The sequence below is a fragment of the Maudiozyma barnettii genome (assembly GCF_903064755.1).
Source record: "Maudiozyma barnettii strain CLIB 1767 genome assembly, contig: KABA2_04, whole genome shotgun sequence".
In the NCBI taxonomy this organism is placed as follows: Eukaryota; Fungi; Ascomycota; class Saccharomycetes; order Saccharomycetales; family Saccharomycetaceae; genus Maudiozyma; species Maudiozyma barnettii.
The window spans coordinates 1,140,753-1,161,455 of record NW_024545241.1 but is presented as its reverse complement, the minus strand read 5'-3'; the positions used below and the strand labels follow the sequence as shown (position 1 = coordinate 1,161,455).

Below are 20,703 nucleotides of genomic sequence, written 5' to 3'. Positions count from 1 at the left end.
AAGGTAGGAAAGAAAAAAAAAATGGATAACATCAGACTGCCGGACTTCCTAAACCAGGTGTGGAAAATTTATCAGGAAAACTATTGAAAAAGGAACTTCATTTATTATTTGAATTAACTGTCAGTACAGAACATCATAGATAAATTTATCATAAATACAAGTTATATTTCAGTAAGTTACACAACTGGACATATATATATATTGGCATTATTATTAGTTATGTATAGAAGTAGGAACAGGAATAGAGGGAATAACATCAAAGGTCCTAATTCTGCGTTGACACAATTTTTGCAGGAGGAAGGTATCAGTGCAGATAGTATAAAACAGAGATGGTTAGATACCCATCCAATTGAAAATGAAGAGGAAAAATCTTCAGATCAAGATGATGTAAAAGAGGGAGAAGAAAATGAACAGAATATTGCAATAATCGAGGAATCTAAATCTTTAGAGACATCTGTAGATTTATTGGAATCTAGTGATGAAGATGAGGGATCGAAAGATGACCAAAATGCATCAAGAATATCCAGGACGCGAAGACTTAGAAAACTGATTGATAATGCAGACAGTGATGAAGAAGAATACCATGCATCTGAATCTCCTACTGTTCCCCTTTTTAGAAATGCAAAAGATCCGGAGACGGTTGCTAAGAAACGAGAGAGAACAAAGAAACTTATTCATGGTAGAAAGAAAAGAAGAAAGAGAGCAGCTAATTTACTTGATCAAAAGGGGGAAGAGATACCAACATTACAACAGATGGCTCTATCTGTTATAAGTAAAAATATATCTACCTGGGAAACAGATAACAATAACGATAAATTTTTATTTACCCATTTAAGAGATGTTTTAGGTGGTATATCATTAGAAAACCTAAATCGATTAGCTAATGCATTGTCTAAGAATAGGGCACTGAATGATAACACGTTGCAATTGTTTTTGAAGACTGACCTGAAAAGCTTAACCTTTTATGATTGTTCGAAATTATCCTATGAAGGTTACAAGACATTAGTAATCTTTTCACCTCATCTGGAAGAACTTTCTTTACAGATGTGCGGTCAATTAAATAATGAAGCTTTATTATATATTGCAGAAAAGCTGCCAAAATTGAGATCCTTAAAGTTAGATGGTCCATTTTTAATTAACGAAGTTACTTGGATTAAATTTTTTGAAACCATGAAAGGTAAATTACAGGAATTTCATGTTTCGAATACACATAGGTTCACTGATAAGTGTTTGAGCAGTTTACTAGAAAATTGTCATCTAGATTTAGTCTCAATTGGGTTTTCAAGATTAGATTCATTGTTTAATTATGCCATATTACCGCAATATTTAGTTAATGAAAATTTCCATACACTAGTTATCGAATATCCATACAATGAGGAAGATGTCTCAGATGAGGTGATGATAAATATTCTGGGCCAAATTGGTTCAACATTGAAATGCCTCGTATTAAAACAATGTGATGAACTGACAGACTCAATGGTTGTAAATGGAATGAGTGCATTTTTAGGTGGCACAGATGGCATTAATAATAACTTAGAGACACTAGTTTTGGAAGCAGTAGATCAACTGACTACTGATTCATTGGTATACTTTTTTAGTCAAATATCTCTACCATCGTTAAAGACATGTAGTCTAAGTAGGTGCATAGAAGTTGGTGATGATGCAATTATAGAAATATTTCTAAATTCCGCAAAAGATTCATTGGTTAAATTAAATTTGAATTCATTGAAAAATCTAACTGCAAAAGTCTTTTCAGTTTTTAAATGCGATAAGTTAGAAACTCTTGATTTAGGATTTGTTAGGTGTGTTGATGACGTCACTATAGGAACGATTTGTAATCAAAACCTGAGTCTACAACTAGTGGATGTTTTTGGAGATAATCTGATTACTAAAGATGCTAATATTAGACAAGGAGTTAAATTATTAGGAAGACAAAGTGACAGTATATAGATGCAAAACACTATACAGAACTGGTTAATTTTATAAATAGACCTCATTTATTTATTACAGTTTCCTAAATATCTACATTTTGAGAAAATGTTATATCACCTTGAGATGTTTCACTATGTACAAAAAAAAGTAATAGTATAACGATACCAAACATTTGGCTGAAAAATTAAAATTTTCAAAGTAGATAAATATTTACGGTTTCACTAGACCCATAGTTGCATATTCATGACCCAGTTTCAATGAAACTTTCTTTTGATAATGTTACTTAGAGTACTCACTGTCATACTTTATAAACATTATTTCCTTTTGGGGTACAGCCTCCTCTTTCATTGTAAACGCGAGGTCAAAATAAAGTTCGTCAGATCGGAAAATAAATTAAAAACAAATAAAAACAAAACAAAAATAAAGAGAAAGGTGTTTGAAAGTCACTACTATTAAGAGTTGTTTTTGCAGTTCAAAGTTCTTAACCAAACACTGTGTTTTGCAGAAGACATTTACTCATTACAATATATAAAAATTACACTCAGGAAGTGTATTTATTACCATCGAGAATATTAGCTTAAAAATTACAGAAGTAGCTATTTTGCCAAAGATTAGATGGACGTTACAGATACATCCTTTGAAGAAATCGAACCGTCATTTCTAAGGGAAACTGATCATATCGATCCATTCTCACAAAATAATGAGCCTAAAAGGAGTAAGACTAATAAGATAAGACCAGAAGCACTTCAGTCGAGGCCGTATACTTTACAAGGGTTACTAGCAGCCCCATTGTCAACAGCAAGTTCAGGCAAGACAGCATTTTCAGATGATATAAAAACCCAACCTTCGTGGTTAGATGATACTGACCGCCGAAATAGTAAACTAGGATTCGAAACAACTGATGAAGAAGAAGAAGAAGAAGAAGAGGATGAAGAGTTTTTAGATGATTTCGAGGAATTTCGAAATAAGAAGACTGACTTCGACGAAGCAATAAAGACACGCTTTGGGACATTCTCAAGACACTCCCCTGATAATTTACACCATTTAAGTGAAGAATTTAATAATTATTTAAATTTAGGGTCGACCAGCAAACCACAAGAAAGCCAACATGCAAGTAATACATTAAGACAGCCAAAATCAATGATGGATCTGAAACCTAGAATTGGATTTCAATATGAAAAGATGAAAAATAATTCGAGAGAATCTAGACTAAAAAATAGTATATCATATGGTAATTTGCGCAATTCATCAAGAAATCCAATATCAGTAAGGTTTAAAAAATCAATGCCAAATATGGTATCTAATATTATAGAAGAAGATCATGATTCTGGTGAGGAAAATAACGATTCAGTAATAAAGAGAAGGAATCCATCAGATTATTATTTAAGTAAATTTGGGGAGGATCGTGAACATCCAGATGATAACGACTTTATATTTGATTCTAGCATGATCCAACCAAACTTTGTTCCAAAACATACTAGGGGTAACTTACCGATGAAGCTATCACCATCAATATACAATATCGAACAACACAACAATCTTTTGACCCCTCAGTTACATAAAAGAACAAACAGAAACCGCTCAAATTTTGATCAATTAGAAAATTTCAGAGAAAGTAATACTTCTACTAGTTCCCGTATACCCTCAGGAAATCTGAATTTAAATCAACGAGCTGCTACATATAGAATGAGAACGATTAAACAACAAATCGATCATAATACCCCAGTCAAAAAAGGAGATATGTATTATAACCCACAAAGTATGAAATGGGAAGGTAATGAACACATATTGAAAAAATTTGATGAAATTGATTCTAGCTCTACAAACCCATTATTAATAAAAAAGAATAAGACTGATCTAGAAAAAATTGAAAATTCAAAGATTCGGAGCAAATCTTCTAGACCTCCTGAAGTAGTTGGTGATATGATGTTTGACGAAAAGAATCTTAGATGGGTAAGTATCCATGAGGAACCACCAGATCCATTTGCGGGTATAGATGATATCGTCCAGGGACAAGATACGGACATGTCTAAATCGCCGTTCTTAAGATCAAAAAGCCAAACAAAATCCGACATACTATCTAGGTCTCTAGCAGTCAATCCAAATCTTAGAAAGTATCACTCATTCGGTGGAATTGGTAACAAATACAAAACTAAAAGTAATTATGCCTCAGAAGAAAATAGAAATACATCAGATAAACTTATGTCTACATATACCATCGGTTCCAAGTTACTGGAACATAGTTATCACGAAGAGAATAGATGGAACAAGAAGGTAGGTGCGTGGTTCCTATTGAATAATAAATTTAATACAACTGGAAATGAAGGCGATGATCACCTCAACAATGTATCCGTTGCATCAATGGATACCAATGACTATATGTACGAAATAAGGAAAATGGTACTAAATTCTACCAATAATTGAATGTAATCTTACTATAAACTTTTCCTATGGCTATTTCTTTAAAACTGTAATGCCACATTTGTAGTTTCGCCGCTTTTCTTTGATACGGAATTATGTACAATTGAAAACGCGAAAAACGGACTACGCGTAGTTAAGAGGGAACATTCAAAAGGAAGCCGCATAATACGATTGTGAAACAACTACTATGATCTAATAATAAACAAGATTAGATGACATAAAAAATGAAACAGGATTAAATTCTTCTTCTTTTATTTATTTCTGCGATTGGTATATTAAAGACAGCTAATGTTGTATTTTTTTACCTCCTGTAAATATTTTCTTTTTAACTGAGGAGTAGGCAAGGAGTAATATGCTGCGAGAGACATTTATTCAATGGCAACAGTTCAATACTAGTGAAATATGTTTTATCATGAATGGAAATACTCTATTAACCCTAAAAAATTCGATGATGTCAATCTCACACAATTCAGAAATACAAGGATAAAAACAGTACTCAGTTATATATTCGGAGTTTGGTTCATTCTAATTTTAAAGTTAGCTTTCCTTGTCTCTGACTGTTACACATGCATAAAATTATTAGCATATAATTCGTGGTCCAATAATGTAATAAAACCCTATCTTCCATTTCATATCTCTAAATGGCTCTTCAGTGGCTGTATTTTTGCCTCTTTTGTTTTGATGCTATGGGAAATTATTTCAGGGATACGTGTATTACGAACGAGGAACATAGCCCTTTGTTATGTGAACAACTTTGCAAGACTGGTTCAATCTATTACTGACTACTCGAAATTTTGCATTATGGATAAAATAACACCTTCTACATCTTTTGAAAAATGGACTTTCTTTATATTTTTTGAGTTGAAAGATTGTATTGGAATATTATTTACAGATACACCTAGACAAGTGATAAATGCATTAACACTGTGGTCTGTCGTAATAACTACAAATAGAAATGATTTAGATCTGGGCGATCTACAGTCATTTAGTGATGTACTCTCAAGAATAAGGTATATTGCTAAGTACAATCATGCGGAGGCAGTTCTACTATCGTTTATGCTCTTTTCATATGCAATCTGGCTATTTTTTATTGCAAAACTAATAGTCGCCATCATTTTCTCACCTTTTGTGTATTATAAATTAATCAAAAGAGGTAATTGTACAAGTATTAGAGAGTTCTGTTGCATTTCAATTGGCGTTAACATTGACTCTATTGTCACAATACAAAAAGAGAAGTACGATAGATACGATAGCGCTAGCATTTTAAGATTGAATTTTTATGACGATGAATCGCAATTAGAAACCCATATCATGAAAACTTCAAAATTTGGTAAATATGACATTGAAAAGGTTGGTTCTAGAAGTTCGTCTGTTTCATTATCTAATGCCATGTTTTTGAATGATGATGATAATTCATCGTTTAAACTATATCATTCCAATAACAGCGAACCTTTGATATTAGATGAACCCAAAAGAATAACGTCTATTATCTATGGAACCAACTCCCAAATGCATCACTTTCTTCCAGAAAAAAACAAATTTAATAATTCAGCATCACGACCTAAACCAGATGTATTTATTGACACAAACATGATAGATTCTAAATCACACAAAGATAACCATGTTTTCACACCAGACAAAGCATATTTTAGAGCCAAATGACACATTACAGTCATATCAAATTTATTTAAGTGTTACGTCTGTCTTCAAGATTATACATCATTAGATAACATTACTTAATATATAGCATTGACAGTGTGCTGAAGCAGACATACTGTGGTTAGACTTATATTCGTTCATATTATATAGTGACAGGTAGAGAGATATAGGTATTAGCTTGACAATCGTTTAGGTAATCAGTTTACTACTTAACAATCGTTTAGGTAGCAATCGTTTAGGTAATAAGAAGAAACGAAACTTCGATAAAATAAATGATATATAAAGACAAAGAATTCTGAACTTACATCGGAAGTTAGATTCTATTCGTTCTATAAATTATATATAATATAAAAAGAGTGATCGATTATCGTATTAAAAAATGTCCGAATTAAATAAAGTAAAACTTGAAGAGACTAATAGAGGCAAACACTCTATCTCAGATTCTCTACACATTTGAATATCTATAACTTTGTCCGATAATTTCAACTGGAATACTAATCGTATCTTCTTGAGCTGAAGCAGACATACTATGGTTAGACTTATATTTGTTCATTATTAAAGGTGTTAGGTATAGAGGTGAATGGTGTAGCTTAAGTTTTAATGTTAGGTAAGCAAAATATAATTGTTATATTTCTCTTATATTTGTAAGTGATTTTTTATATTGTATATAATTTACAGAACGAATAGAATCTAACTTAGAATGTAAGTTCAGAATTCTTTGTCTTTATATATCATATATTTTATCGAAGTTTCGTTTCTTCTTATTACCTAAACGATTGCTACCTAAACGATTGTTAAGTAGTAAACTGATTACCTAAACGATTTTCAAGTAATTGATTTGTTACCTAAACGATTGTTGGTTAAACGATCGATAAGTAATGAACTTATTTTCTAAACGATTATGGCCTAAACGACTATTACCTAATAAAATGTTTAGTTCTTATTAGAACATCTTAGATATCTTGATTTCACATAATTTCTGTCACTTCTCGAGTTCAAACTTACGTTTACAATTATGTCTCGTAAAATATAGCGGCGGCACTAAAAAGGCTTACATTAGCTTAACCTATCTGAAGGTGAAGGTAGCTAATATAAGTAGAATTTAGAGTGTGCTGCACTACCATATATATAATAACACATGATATATACTGCATAATGTAGTATTCGTTCCCCCTACATTGGGTTTATTGGAGCTACATTGTCCAATATTACTATGCACAAAGTATGAGCAGTTTAACAACTGCAACTCTGTTTAACATGTCTATTTGATTTAAAAAGATGATAAAATTTAATATTAAAAATATATTTATCAAAAAGGCATATATATAAAATATATCAAGCTTTGATGTTGTATTGGGATCTCGGATGGTTGAAGACAAAAAATATAACAGACGGTTATATTTAATTACTATTACTATGTTGTTAACTTATTAGAACTTATTTCAATAATCGTTGTTTTTTTATGTTTTATAAAGTAAGTTTATATAAGGAAGATTATATATTTAAGTTAGCATATGTGGTCCTTTTATACTTTTGGAAAAGGAAAACAGTCTACCAAATATTGATAGTATTCTTACTAAACATTCTAGAAACATGTTCTAGACACTTATGAAACAATTAGTAATACTTGCTTACTAATCATTCTTAAAGAATGTTCTAGAATCATATTGAACAGTTAGTAATAATTTCTTTCTAAACATAAAATTGTAATAACCAAGTATTGCTACTTTCTATATTATAACACTAGACACTTCTGAAACGATTAGTAATACTTACTTAATTGACCATTCTCAAAGAATATTCTAGAACCAATATTGAACTGTTATTACTAATTTCGTACTAAACATTAAATTGTAATAACTACGTATTGGTACTTTCTACATCATAACAGTTTCAGATATAACATTTGTCAATTATCTCTAGGTAGCCAAGTTGGTTTAAGGCGCAAGACTGTAATTTTACAAGAAATCTTGAGATCGGGCGTTCGACTCGCCCCCTGGAGAATTTTTTTGCCATTTAATCTGTGATTTGGTAGTTAATTGATTTCTTTAAATTTTTTTTATTAAGTTTTAAAAGAAACAAAAAACTATATTTCTATAGTATTCATTATATATATATATATATATTTATGTGCTGTGATATTGGCTTGTTCTGAAACGAAATTTTGAAAATGCGAAGATAGCTGGAACTGATAATGGGGGAAAAGAAGACAATTATCCTTTTTTATTGTTTCTTCAACCTAGTTTTACAAAAAGGTGTATTATATTTTTGATATTACTACCTTTTTTAATTAATTCGAAATTAACTATTTCTCAGAACATAAAATAAATTTTCTATGTAATTAGTTGACAACACGACAATCGAACAATTTTGATTATTCTTAAAGATCAAACCACCTAACTTTTAAATTTTTTTTAAATGTCAATGCATATATTTATAAATTTGATTAAATACAATTATAAAAAACTTCTTGAAAGTATGGAATAGTTATAACATCTATAAATGAAATATATATCGATAGAATTAAATAAATACATGTCCCCATAACACAGTTCATTTAAGAAATATTTAAATACAGTAAAATATTATTATAGGAATCAATAAAATTGTTTTTGAGCATATTATACTGTGTTTTATGTGATTTTATTTTCTTGTTGTTAACGATATGCTATACCCTAATTTGTGACATCCTTCATCCTTTTTTTACATTCCTCTATCATAAATCAATTTTCAGGCGATTAGTTCGGGACGCTATAAATTATAATGAAAATATAAACTTGAGATGGCCATCAAAAATAATACTTCTAATCAACTTTTGCCATACAAAAAATAGCTTAAGAATAAAGAATATCATCACCCAAGATAACCATATTTATTAGCTAGTGATATAGAAGTAGTATACTTTGTTTACTTTATCTGAGGAATGGAAAAGCTGCACTCATTAGAAACAAGCCTTCCGCCGGAACAACCTCCAACCAAACAAGCTATAGATTCACTTAATAATGAACTGTCACAAGAATTCAAAGTAGCTGCTAATGCAGTCACTAGATTATATAGAGTAGCCAATGAAAAAAACTCACTGGTAAAACATCAAGGTTATATTGAGTGCCTTGATGATATTTTAAACTGTGTGGAGAACTCCACATTCAATTCACTCGAAGATTTACGATTATGGTGTTCAAGACAGAAGAGTGACCGAATAGGGACAAAAGGAACGAGTAAGGTTGAATCTAAAAATGAAATAAATCCATATAATTTTAAATTTGAGGAAAAGAAAAATATTAATTCTCCTAAATTTCGACTATCAATGCCACCACTCAGTGTAGAGCACTCGCAACCATCGGAAAATCACGGCCGTTACAAAACAAGGTTAAAAAACCATGTTGACATCAATAAAAATGATACGAACATATCAAATCCAACCCAAATGGATTCCAATATTCTAGATTACGATAATGTGAATTCAAATATAAAGTCACAACAGTTATCTCGCTTTAATCTTTCCCACATGATATCCCCACCAGATTCCCAAGCTAGGACTCTCAAGAAGATAAAATTAGATAACAATAACAAAATATGACAACCTAAAACTGCACGTGTATATTTCCAGCATCAAAAATTCCTTACCAAAATATTTGGGAACCATTACAAAATTCATTTTGTTCAATCTCATTCTAAAAAATGGAATCATAATTTTGAGCATCAGGATATATATCTAAATATGGTGTAAGATGGCTAGAGCTTGATATAATTTACTGTTAATTTGAAGTTATGAACTATCTATCACCACCAGGATTCCAGACCTGATCTGTTAACTCCTTAACGTAGGCAGTCATCCCAATTACAATATCAAAGCAGGCAAACCGACATTATTTATCTCCTCGCATCCTGTGGCTTCGGAGTGCCATCGGCCGACAGCCGTCCGCTCCTTGAATGTTTCCTGCGCAAAGACAAGAACAAGAACCACCAAATGAAATACTATAGCCAGGTATCCATTATATAAGAAAACACTATTTTTGTTTACATATTTATAAAACTTTCAAAATAATTTAATAATTGACTAACGTTATTTAGCTTTTGTTTTTCTTTATTTATCTAAAATCTCCATTAGCCTCACTCTTTTTGATTTACAATATCTTATTTTTCTTCTGGCAATTATTTTCGCCAGTCTGATGTGTCAAAATTGACAAAAAAAAGCAATAAGAAAGTTACGAGATTTTCATCGAAAAGTTATCATTTAAGTTTCCATTTATTTGACCTTAACTTGATACTAGGGATTGTCATTACATAAACTTTAGTCATTAAAAATATGACCCAAAATTCAGCAATAAAAGTTGGTTTTGTTGGGTTAAATTGTGCGAATACACTAGCAATAAAGACACATTGCCAGGCTATATTACAGGTTTCATCTTTTTTCGAAATATCAGCTATATACAATGATAATATTCAAAAATCACTTGATATAATAGATCGACTCAGCCTCCAAGATGCTGTCGCATATCCATCATTAAAACAATTAGTTTCCAACTCTGGCATAGATATGATTGTTTTCACATCAAATGGTGAACAAATATATGATAATATAATGTCTACATTGGATAATATTAGGGAAGAAGAAAATCAAATTAAATATTTACTATTCGAGTGGTCTTTAAATTTTAGTCTTACACAAACTGAGTTTCTTGTCAATCAAACTATTGAATTAGATATACAAACAATAATAACATTACAAAGTAGAAAGTCACCTTATATAATCAGAGCGAAAGAATTAATAGAAGATGGTTCAATAGGTAAAATTAATTCCATAGAGGTAGCTGGTAATGGGAATTGGTTTGGTTATGAAAGGTTAGAAAAGTCGCCACAATTTCTATATGAAATGGGCGCTAGGAGAGATCTTGTAAGCTACTGTTTTGGCCACACAATCGATGCATTGGAATATATTACAGGTTCGTACTTCAGCACCATAAGTTCGATGATCTTTAATAATATCCCAGAACAAACTCTAGTAGATGACATGGGGAATTCCCTTGGTAGAAACGTACAGAAAAATGTGCCAGATCATTTGTTATTCCAAGGAAAATTAATCAGAGGAAATGTACCTGTGTCCTGTAGTATTAAAGGTGGAAAACCAACCAAAAAATTCACTAAAAATTTAGTTATCGATATCCATGGTACGAAAGGTGATTTAAAAATCGAAGGGGATGCAGGCTTTATAGAGATTTCAAACCTAGTGCTATATCATAGTGGTATCAAAGTAGATGTCAATGCTTCCGTTCAAGATATACCTCCTGAAGGACAAGTGATATATAACACTGATGATGAAGTATTGGAGTTCTTTCATTATAGAAATTATAATGCTTTAGTAGGAAACATGGCGAAACTGTACCAATCTATTGCCGACTTTAATGATAGAAAACTTGGTAGATTCCAAGATGTATCACCTTTAGAAATTTCACAAAAACAACAAACCGATGAATTACTCCTCATCCAGGGATTACAAATGGATGGATTTCCAACCCTGTTAGACGCATTAGCATTATATAGATTAGTCGAAAACGTTTACAAAAGTAACGCTGTAGGTTCAACTCTAAACGTGAGTAATATAAACCAATACCCATAAATATAATCATATTAAATACTCATTCTTATAGTTCAAATAATAATAACAACAACAAATACTCAACATCATACTTCACCGGTGAACACATTATACTTCATCTATATCAGTCTGTGAAGACTAATGTCCTTCTAATAATTGTAAAAATATTTGACAAAATTCTTCAATTGCCTCATTATAATGAACACCCCCATACCTTAATGTGTTTAAGTAATCTATAGCTAATTGTCTTTGCATGTCTTTACTCATATTAATATTATCCTGACCACCACCATTGACATTACTTCCCAGTATCTTATATACTTTATCTAAATGAAACTTAACTGTATTATATTTTAATAAATCCTTAAGTACGGGTGTATTTTGGTAAATCGCGTTTAATTCTGGAGTTTGAAGTTGCAACTGGTCTTCTTTGGTGACAGAAGTTACCTGTAGAATAGAGTCATTGCTTTCAATTTTTTGAGTTTCTTTATTTTCATCTGAATTATCTGTATTGTTTGCATTCGAATGATTATGTTTTTGAGGATCCTTGTAACATTTTAGAGAACAATATCTAATGCCACAATTGGGACATTTATACTTTGCTTCTTGTTCCTGACAAATTTCACACTTCATTACTTGACCCATTGAGCTAATTATGATTGTTTTTATACAAAAAAGTTCTTCTAACAAATTTAGATACGACAAGTATATATTTAATGAATAACCCTCAATAATATATTAAATGTACTATCATTAAGCTCAATGTAAGTGAGGTCATCGATTTTTGTTTTGTATTCATATTACATTATATGCGCTAAGAAAAAACGTTCGAAATGGCAATTTCTCAATGGTACAATTTCAAAAGATATTCAAAAAAAAAGCAAGAAATTTTCATATTTTATTAGACGAAAAAAAAAGTTAATAGTGATATTCAACAAGATTAATAAGGATAAAAAATTTCGATTCCACAATAGTTTTGTATCATAATGCGATATATTAGGAAATAGTAGAACTGTAATTTAAATAGAACGACATTGTTTAGCCTATTGTGTCATAAGTAAGTGATAAATTTGTTAGAAGTCACGTGACTATATATTAAAAATATAAAAACAACATTCCATACGGGACTCGAACCCGCAGTCTTCTCCTTAGGAGGGAGACGCGTTACCATTACGCCAATGGAATAGGAAATTTAAATAACCAGATTTCTGTGAGCCGTTTTAAGATACACAAAATTATGAAATTTGGTGAGAATATGTACAAATGGTGGTAAATGTTGAAATGTAGCAGCAACACTAAAACTGTAGAGAATCTGAGATAAAGTGTTTGCCTCTATTAGTGTCTTCAAGCTTTACTTTATTTAATTCGGACATTTTATATAAACGTAAGTTTGAAATCGAGAATATACGATTAGTATTCGAGTTGAAATTATCGGACATAGTTATAGATATTCAAATGTATAATCTTGTTGTTTATTTTATGTTATATAAAGTAAGTCTACTTATATTAGCTACCTTCACCTTCAGATAGGTTAAGCTAATGTTAGCCTTTTTAGCGTTGCCGCTACATTTCAACATACCTCAGTGAACTGTGACATGGTTACCATTAACGATACTTTCCAAGTATAATCACGCATCCTCTGGGATCTGATATATATTGACCTCCAGGGGATAATAATTAAATGAACAAGAGTCGATTGTTGTTCAGGTGTTTGGTCATTGGTAGAATGTTTTTACGAACGAATAATTAGCCGTATCAATTATCTGTTTATTGGCAGGAATATAAATTAAGTAACCATGGGATACCTTTGAAGGAGATAAAGCATTATGTGTTATTATATTGAAATATAATTTGTTTTCGACCTTGTGGCTGTGAACGACTACTTCTTAACCAAATGGTAGCATAATAGCAGCATCTAAACCAGCAAGTCTCGTTTTAGCGCTGGGTAAGATTTTTTAGGCTGGATTTATAAAAGCATTTCTCATAAGGGTTTCAAATTCTACAGCATTAAACCATAAACTGTTTGGAAGATGACTAGCAATTAGTAGCGTACGACAATCATTTAGAAAGGTGAGGTTACTTCTTTCAGCAACACCATTGTATGATGAATCACTTGTGGAACTATAGATCGGGATGATACCATGTTCTTGGAAGAATTTTATCATATCCGAGTTAGTGTATTCAGACCCATGGTTCATATGGAAAGATAAAACATTTGTTTGGAACTGGGTGTGAATTTGTCTTACTAAGTGGTCAAAAATATTGTAGATTGAATTAGCTGACTTGTTTTTAAGGGATATACCCATTGAATGCGAGTAGCTTCATCTGTAAAAGAAATGAAATAATTGGGAGAAACAGCAGAGACATCAGTAACTGGGCCGAACAGATCAGAGTGAGATATTCAAATGGACCGCAGTTGTTTTGGCATTTTAAACGGGAACCAACAATATATTTGTGTTTGGTTGCCTTACCTTTCATACAATCGGTGCACTGGAATTTGTCAATGTTTGACCAGTCGACATCAGATAACTGAATGTTTTTGATAAGTTTGTTTTTAGTCGTGTCTTTAATCATTTTTATATTGATATGGCTAAAGAGTTGGTGTAGAAAAGCCATAGAAAGTTTATGTGAGACATGGTGGACTTTATGTTTCTTCGATGTGTTTTGGATCAGGCTAAGTGGGAGACAGATATAGCATCCACAATCGATGATGTCCTAAATTTTTTCTTCATTTTTATTTAAAATTGCAGAAAGATGTTGGGGGTCTATAATTAAACCAGTTCTTTCTAGATCGTGTAGAGAGATTAAATTACATGATGTATCTGGGGAGGCCAATGCCTTAACACGAATAGTCGTTTTTCCAAATTTTAAACATAATGTACTAGCAGCGTCAACAGTGATTCTTCATCCCCTGCACCAAGAAGTTAGTCTGAGGAGTTGAAGTTTAGGTTTGTTAATAAGGAAGTATCACGTACAACGGAAATTTAAGCATCTGAATCCACAATTAATAATTTGTCGAGGTTATAACTGTGGTTGCCTAAGATCATTATATGAGGGATCAAATTGTTGGATATGGAATAAGCTCTTTCCTTTACCTTTGGTCTTATCCTTATGATTGGATTTGGGAGTAGCAGGTTTGACATAGGATTTTATTTTTATTCCAGTGTCCTTAGGAGCTGAGTTTGAGTTTTCGTTGGCGAATAATTTTTTACCGTTTTTGACATATCTGGTATAGACAAGGGTGATTTTATTTAACAGGTCAAGTAATGTAATGGATGGATAATTACGGTTGTAATCATCACCGATTTGTTTGAATAGCCTTGTCAAATGTTGGACAATTCTATCACATAGAACGTTGTCGGTAGTAGTAATTCCAACTTTTACACTTTTCTTACGAAAGGTTTCTAGTTCTTTTTGAAAGAAGAAGTGATCCGGCTTACAATCATAGTAAATTGAGAATAATTCTGTAGCAATTATTCTTTCGTTGTTATACTCATTTTCTTGGTATAAAGCATGTTCGATGACACCGTGAAGTTTACTGAATCATTGGAAATATGATTTAACATCTCGCTACTAACTTAAATATCATAGAGTAATTATTTTAAAACATTTATAATAAAGCCTTCAAGTGTGGAATTTCATAATATATATATATTAAATATTTGAATGAATATCACTTCAAATATACAATCAAAAATAATAACAACAGCCTTGCTGCATCCATCCTCATACCAAACTGATAACGTAGTGTTAATCAACACTACGTTATCAGTTTGGTATGAGGATGGGTGTATGTAGCTGAAGAAGTAGAACACTAGGCAAGAATAGACAGATAGGAACATTGATCTACAGTATATTACTTTCTTCTATATCTAGCAAACTCGTCATGTATATTTTTTTTTTTTGCAATAGTCGCGAAACCTACCGATTTTATTTATTTTTCAATGATTGAGCAATAAATTAAAAACAAGCAAGGTTCCAGGATATGTATGAGATGATAATTTTCACTAGCAGGATATCAAAACAAAATAAATTTGTTTCTAGAGTATGAAAATACAGGTATTCCAAAGTATCAAACAATCAAACAAATGTCAAAGAATCGTGGTAAACTAATATTAATCGAGGGTTTAGATCGCACGGGTAAAAGTACACAATGCGAATTATTACGTCAACAATTTGGCGAATCCACAACTTTACTGAAGTTTCCTGATCGTAGTACAGCGATTGGTCAACAGATAAACCAATATCTTACTGATCCGTCATATAAATTACCAGATCAAGCTGTTCATTTGCTATTTAGTGCAAATCGATGGGAACGTAATGATTACATTAGAAACAAATTGCTAATGGGAGATAATGTTATAATGGACAGATATGTGTACTCAGGAGTAGCGTATAGTGCAGCTAAAGGAATTGAAGGAATGGACCTTGAATGGTGTTATTCTTGTGATCGTGGTCTAGTGCGACCAGATTTGACATTATTCCTTGTCAATCATGAAAGTAACGATACACGTGAAGGGTTTGGTGAAGAACGTTATGAGAATAATTCTTTCCAAGAGAAAGTACGTGAGCAATTTTACAAATTATTTGAGAAACTTGATAGTCAAAATGATTTGGTCATCGTAGATGTGACTGGCTGTACTATTGATCAAGTCTCCAAAAAGATATGGACCATCGTACAAGATACCAAACAGATCCCATCCACTACTTTCAAATTATTTGAATAATCCAACTTATTTTAACGTCTTTAGTATCTTTCCAACAAATACCATATAGCATCAATTATTATACATAAACACAAACATTTTCATAGTTCTTTTATCACATTAATAATAAATAGCAACTGAATAACCTTTCACCTTTAGTAGTTTCATGTTCACTTGACGTCATCTTCACCAGGTACTTGTTGCTACTATTGTTGTCAACGTCATCTTGGTGCCCAACAACCCCCACGCTTTACCTGCCAGATTTAGTTTAAAATATATATATCTATGTCTATTTCACTGATGTGGGTCCCCCATGCCCAAACCCATACATTTAAGTAAACAGAAACAGAGAGCTACCCAATTCACACTTCGCATTTCACACTTCACCCCCCCACGCAAAGACTCGTTTCCGTGAACTGTGACACAACAGCGCATCCCTTCCATTCTCCCCTATCCTCCCCTGCATCACTATCTGAGAACAAAAAAGAAGTCCTTTAAAAACACACTCACCAACACATCCCAATAGAGATAGCATATTCAAGCAACAACTGATTTCTCTATCTATTCATAGAAACTGAAACATTCCAGTACTCACCAAACACTTACACCATCTCTCCATCCCAAACTTACATAGTCATTGCCTTGGGTGTGCACTCACAACACCATTCCATTCCTCGTCCCAACTCTCTCACTACCGTAAAACTGATGGAATTCACGTTCGCTGACTGACTTTCTCTTGTTGTTTCCGTTAAGAATTTCGCAAAAGAAACTGAAAAATTCGGTACGCGGACGAGACGAGACGAGACGGGACGGGAGACAGAAGGTGTCTCTGTGATCAATGCGTAATATATCTGTCTAATCATGGGTTTGCACATTGCTTGGGTAGTCCTTTCTCTCAATAACTTTCATTTCCCCCGTTTCCAGAACGCCCCCCTCTCATGCTCCAGTGGAATATATAACAATCAATTATATAATCATCATATATAATAAAACATATAGCAGTGAAAAGGAATATATCGAACAAAATTTCCTAATAAATTGATTGAAAAACAGATAGATAAATTAGGGATTGAAATTATCTAAATCGGTTTATACTCTCGTTCTTTATTAATTTATATACACACAAACGCATATAGCTTTTTATTGACGAAAAGTCTTGCCAAGGTTCCTAATATTTAAGATAGACAGACATACAACAGACATATACTACATTTAAATGGGGTCTGATTCAAAGAATTTACAGAGAAGTCAATCTGTTAGTACTTTGAAATTATTAGGGCAAAAATTATTAAATACAAAATCTCATGATAATGCACAATATTTAGATAATAGCTCAACTAATGGTATAACTCCTTTGAGGAGAAAACCAACAAGTTCTAAACCGAATAGTTCTAAAACTGCTACTGAAAATGTCGTAACAGACCATGACACTAGACATAGATCAAGTTCCATCTTTTCGAGATTGAATAATAACGGGAGTCCCTCAGGGAATGGATCTCCAACTACAATTCGTCCTGTGAAATCAAGTGCCGCTATTGTGAACCTGATGGCTCATAGTAGTAATCCATTCGTTAAAAAAACAGCTGTAAGAAGTGATGAAGATGAAGATGAAAATGGAGAGTCTGAGTCTGAATCTGAATCTGATACTGATTCGGATAAGGAAACAGAAAATTTGAAAAGTAAAGATATGGATGCAAATGATAATGAACTTGTAAAAATCAATCCCGATGATGCAGTTCATACCATTAACTCTACTGAACAACAACATCATCACCATAAAGAAAAATCTCCTAGTGTTGTTGACCATCAGCATCCTCACCATCATCATCATCGTCATCATCATGATAATGAAGATTCTGCAGAAGAAAATAGCGATATCACCAGTGAACATGGTCATCACCATCATCATCATCATCACCATCATCACCAACAACATAACAATATTGATAATATTGATAATATTGAGAATTCCTCCTCGGTTACACTAGGAACTAACGAATCATCTTCAAATGCCTTACCTCACATAAATGCTATCGATAAGAAAATTGAATCAACAGAGACAGAGACTGCCAAGACTACCAATACAACGTCAAAGGCACGTCCTCATCACGTTTCTGTTAGTAAAAAATTGAATAAGCCTTCAACTGATGCTTCTCTTTCTACAGAAGAACATCATAAGAGACTACCTCATAGATCCAAGAGTTTTGCTACTCATAGTCTTTCAGGTGAACTCGCTTTGTCTAACCTAGATTCTTCTTCTTCAAGAAATAGTAGTCAAACTAATTTAATCTATAACCCATACGGTTTAAATCCCAACGCTCCAAGTAGACCAGGAACAGCTTTTGCAGAAACGGCTGCCCAAGATGGTAACGATTTGAGTTTTTATTTACATGATGGTAATGAAAAGATTCGTATGCTGCCTTTACCGATTGCTAATCCAAATGATTGGTTACCTGAAAATTTACATCAATATAGTATTACATTATCAGACAATTTTGTATTTGACCCAAATAATAAGCCTATAGGTTCGGGTGGTTCCAGCGAAGTGAGAAAAGTTAGATCATCATTCCAAAAGAAGGATGTATATGCTTTAAAGAAACTGAATATGATATACCATGAAACTCCAGATAAATTTTACAAGAGATGTTCGAAAGAATTTGTTATTGCAAAACAACTAAGTCACAGTATTCATATTACTTGTACATTTGAACTTGTTAAGGTTCCTACTACTACGTATACTACCAGAGGTTGGGGGTTTGTTATGGAACTTGGTAAATGTGATTTATTCCAATTGATCGAGAAGACAGGTTGGAAAAGTGTCCCAGTCAATGAAAAATACTGTATCTTTAAACAAATTGCCAACGGTATTAAATTCTGTCATGATAATGGTGTTGCTCATAGAGATATCAAGCCAGAAAATGTATTATTATCACCCGATGGTGTATGTAAGTTAACAGATTTTGGAATTTCTTGTTGGTCTCATGAAATCCCAGATGATTTCACATCTCCAATTAAATTATGCGAAGGTATGCTAGGCTCTCCACCTTTCACTCCACCTGAAGTAATGTATTTCGATTCTAAGAAACATTACCCAGAAAAATTCCAAAAACCATTTAATCCATTAAGCATGGACACATATGCACTGGGGATAATGCTGTACACATTGGTGAATAATGTGATTCCATTTATCGAATCCTGTAATACAGATGCTAGATTCAGAGACTATGATCAATCCTATAATAATTTCATTCAATATCAAAACAAGACCTTTAGAGTCAAGGGTTCGCATAAGGCAGGTCCAGGTGCAGAATATAGTATGGCAAGAAATTTCCAAAATGGTGATGCATCTCGTGTAGCATGGAGACTAGCAGACCCGGATTATGAAACGAGATATACTATGGAAGACCTATTTGAAGATCCTTGGTTCCAAAGTATTCAAACTTGCGTAGACCCTGATGACCACAGTTATATCACCAAGAGACCAATGATCAAAGTTTCCTCAGTCCCTGGTGCTCAGTCTCCAATACCAGACGCCACTCCAGGTAGCGAAGTTGCAAGCGTAACATCTTTAGTTTCAGGCTCTCCTCAACCTAGTGCTAATCCACATGAGTCTAGTGTTGACGATAAATCTGTTACTAGCTCTGTAAAACCAAGATCTATGGTAGAAATAGCTCAAGCACCTATAAAACCAAAGACAAGCAAGAAAGTAAAGGATTTGAGTAAACCTAGTGATAATATCTCTACACTCGATCCAGCCTTGAAGAGCAGATTAAATAAAATGGATATTGAAGATGCCCAAGAATCCGTCGATAATATTTTGGACAAGGTAATACCTTCCACACCATCTGATCAAGAAATAACAAAAGATGGGGGAAAGAACGTTGCAACAGAAAATAAACCTGACATAGCTGCATTATCTAAGAAACTAACTTCGGCTTCTATAAGCAGCAATGCCTCCGTTGCATCTCCAAATAGGACTACTGCTAACATTACAACACCGGCAACAAAGAAGTTGGTTATTCACCACCACCTGGATATAACAAACAGCGTAGTGTCTCCAATGTCATTTAGTAACGTAGTTTCAAGGTAGTAGTGCAATTCATATTTGATTGAACTACCAACCTTCCACCCCGTATAATTCCATATAGAATAATATTATTATATAACTAATAAGTAATACTCCTGCAATTTTCACACGAGATACATTTTCAAGAAATTAAAAAATGAGATACTTTATAAATCTAGCTTAGAAGTAACTTAAACCACTAAGTTAATAACTTAACCTTCAGACAGTAAACAGATAGCTACATTGTATTGAAATGTCTATAACATTACTCAAGCGTAATTGTTTGATATAGGAAATGCTATTCACGTGCATAATGATGT

The 20,703-nt window shown here is 32.6% G+C and overlaps 8 protein-coding genes and 2 non-coding genes across 10 annotated transcripts; 8 read left to right on the top strand and 2 right to left on the bottom strand.

Annotated features, from left to right (window-relative positions):
• Nucleotides 1-219: 219 nt before the first annotated feature.
• On the top strand, nt 220-1,950 carry RAD7 (UV-damaged DNA-binding protein RAD7; the record flags this gene model as incomplete). The annotated part of the gene is made up of 1 exon (XM_041550565.1): nt 220-1,950. The coding sequence occupies one exon, from the start codon at nt 220-222 to the stop codon at nt 1,948-1,950; it is 1,731 nt and encodes a 576-aa protein (XP_041406499.1).
• A 597-nt stretch (nt 1,951-2,547) lies between these two features.
• BFA1 (Bfa1p) lies at nt 2,548-4,356 on the top strand (the record flags this gene model as incomplete). Its single annotated transcript, XM_041550564.1, has 1 exon — nt 2,548-4,356. One exon carries the CDS (start codon nt 2,548-2,550, stop codon nt 4,354-4,356), a length of 1,809 nt encoding a protein of 602 aa, XP_041406498.1.
• Nucleotides 4,357-4,755: 399 nt separating this feature from the next.
• On the top strand, nt 4,756-6,015 carry KCH1 (Kch1p; the record flags this gene model as incomplete). The annotated part of the gene is made up of 1 exon (XM_041550563.1): nt 4,756-6,015. One exon carries the CDS (start codon nt 4,756-4,758, stop codon nt 6,013-6,015), a length of 1,260 nt encoding a protein of 419 aa, XP_041406497.1.
• Nucleotides 6,016-7,929: 1,914 nt separating this feature from the next.
• KABA2_04S11198 lies at nt 7,930-8,015 on the top strand. Its single transcript is given in 2 exon segments — nt 7,930-7,969; nt 7,979-8,015. It is a non-coding gene; the product is annotated as a tRNA-Tyr (tRNA).
• A 920-nt stretch (nt 8,016-8,935) lies between these two features.
• KABA2_04S11176 (uncharacterized protein) lies at nt 8,936-9,592 on the top strand (the record flags this gene model as incomplete). The annotated part of the gene is made up of 1 exon (XM_041550562.1): nt 8,936-9,592. One exon carries the CDS (start codon nt 8,936-8,938, stop codon nt 9,590-9,592), a length of 657 nt encoding a protein of 218 aa, XP_041406496.1.
• A 729-nt stretch (nt 9,593-10,321) lies between these two features.
• Nucleotides 10,322-11,632, top strand: KABA2_04S11154 (uncharacterized protein; the record flags this gene model as incomplete). The annotated part of the gene is made up of 1 exon (XM_041550561.1): nt 10,322-11,632. The coding sequence occupies one exon, from the start codon at nt 10,322-10,324 to the stop codon at nt 11,630-11,632; it is 1,311 nt and encodes a 436-aa protein (XP_041406495.1).
• Nucleotides 11,633-11,749: 117 nt separating this feature from the next.
• HIT1 (Hit1p) lies at nt 11,750-12,256 on the bottom strand (the record flags this gene model as incomplete). Its single annotated transcript, XM_041550560.1, has 1 exon — nt 11,750-12,256. The coding sequence occupies one exon, from the start codon at nt 12,254-12,256 to the stop codon at nt 11,750-11,752; it is 507 nt and encodes a 168-aa protein (XP_041406494.1).
• A 468-nt stretch (nt 12,257-12,724) lies between these two features.
• KABA2_04S11110 lies at nt 12,725-12,796 on the bottom strand. Its single transcript has one exon. It is a non-coding gene; the product is annotated as a tRNA-Arg (tRNA).
• Nucleotides 12,797-15,699: 2,903 nt separating this feature from the next.
• CDC8 (bifunctional thymidylate/uridylate kinase) lies at nt 15,700-16,338 on the top strand (the record flags this gene model as incomplete). The annotated part of the gene is made up of 1 exon (XM_041550559.1): nt 15,700-16,338. One exon carries the CDS (start codon nt 15,700-15,702, stop codon nt 16,336-16,338), a length of 639 nt encoding a protein of 212 aa, XP_041406493.1.
• A 1,195-nt stretch (nt 16,339-17,533) lies between these two features.
• PTK2 (protein kinase PTK2) lies at nt 17,534-20,407 on the top strand (the record flags this gene model as incomplete). Its single annotated transcript, XM_041550558.1, has 1 exon — nt 17,534-20,407. One exon carries the CDS (start codon nt 17,534-17,536, stop codon nt 20,405-20,407), a length of 2,874 nt encoding a protein of 957 aa, XP_041406492.1.
• Nucleotides 20,408-20,703: the final 296 nt, after the last annotated feature.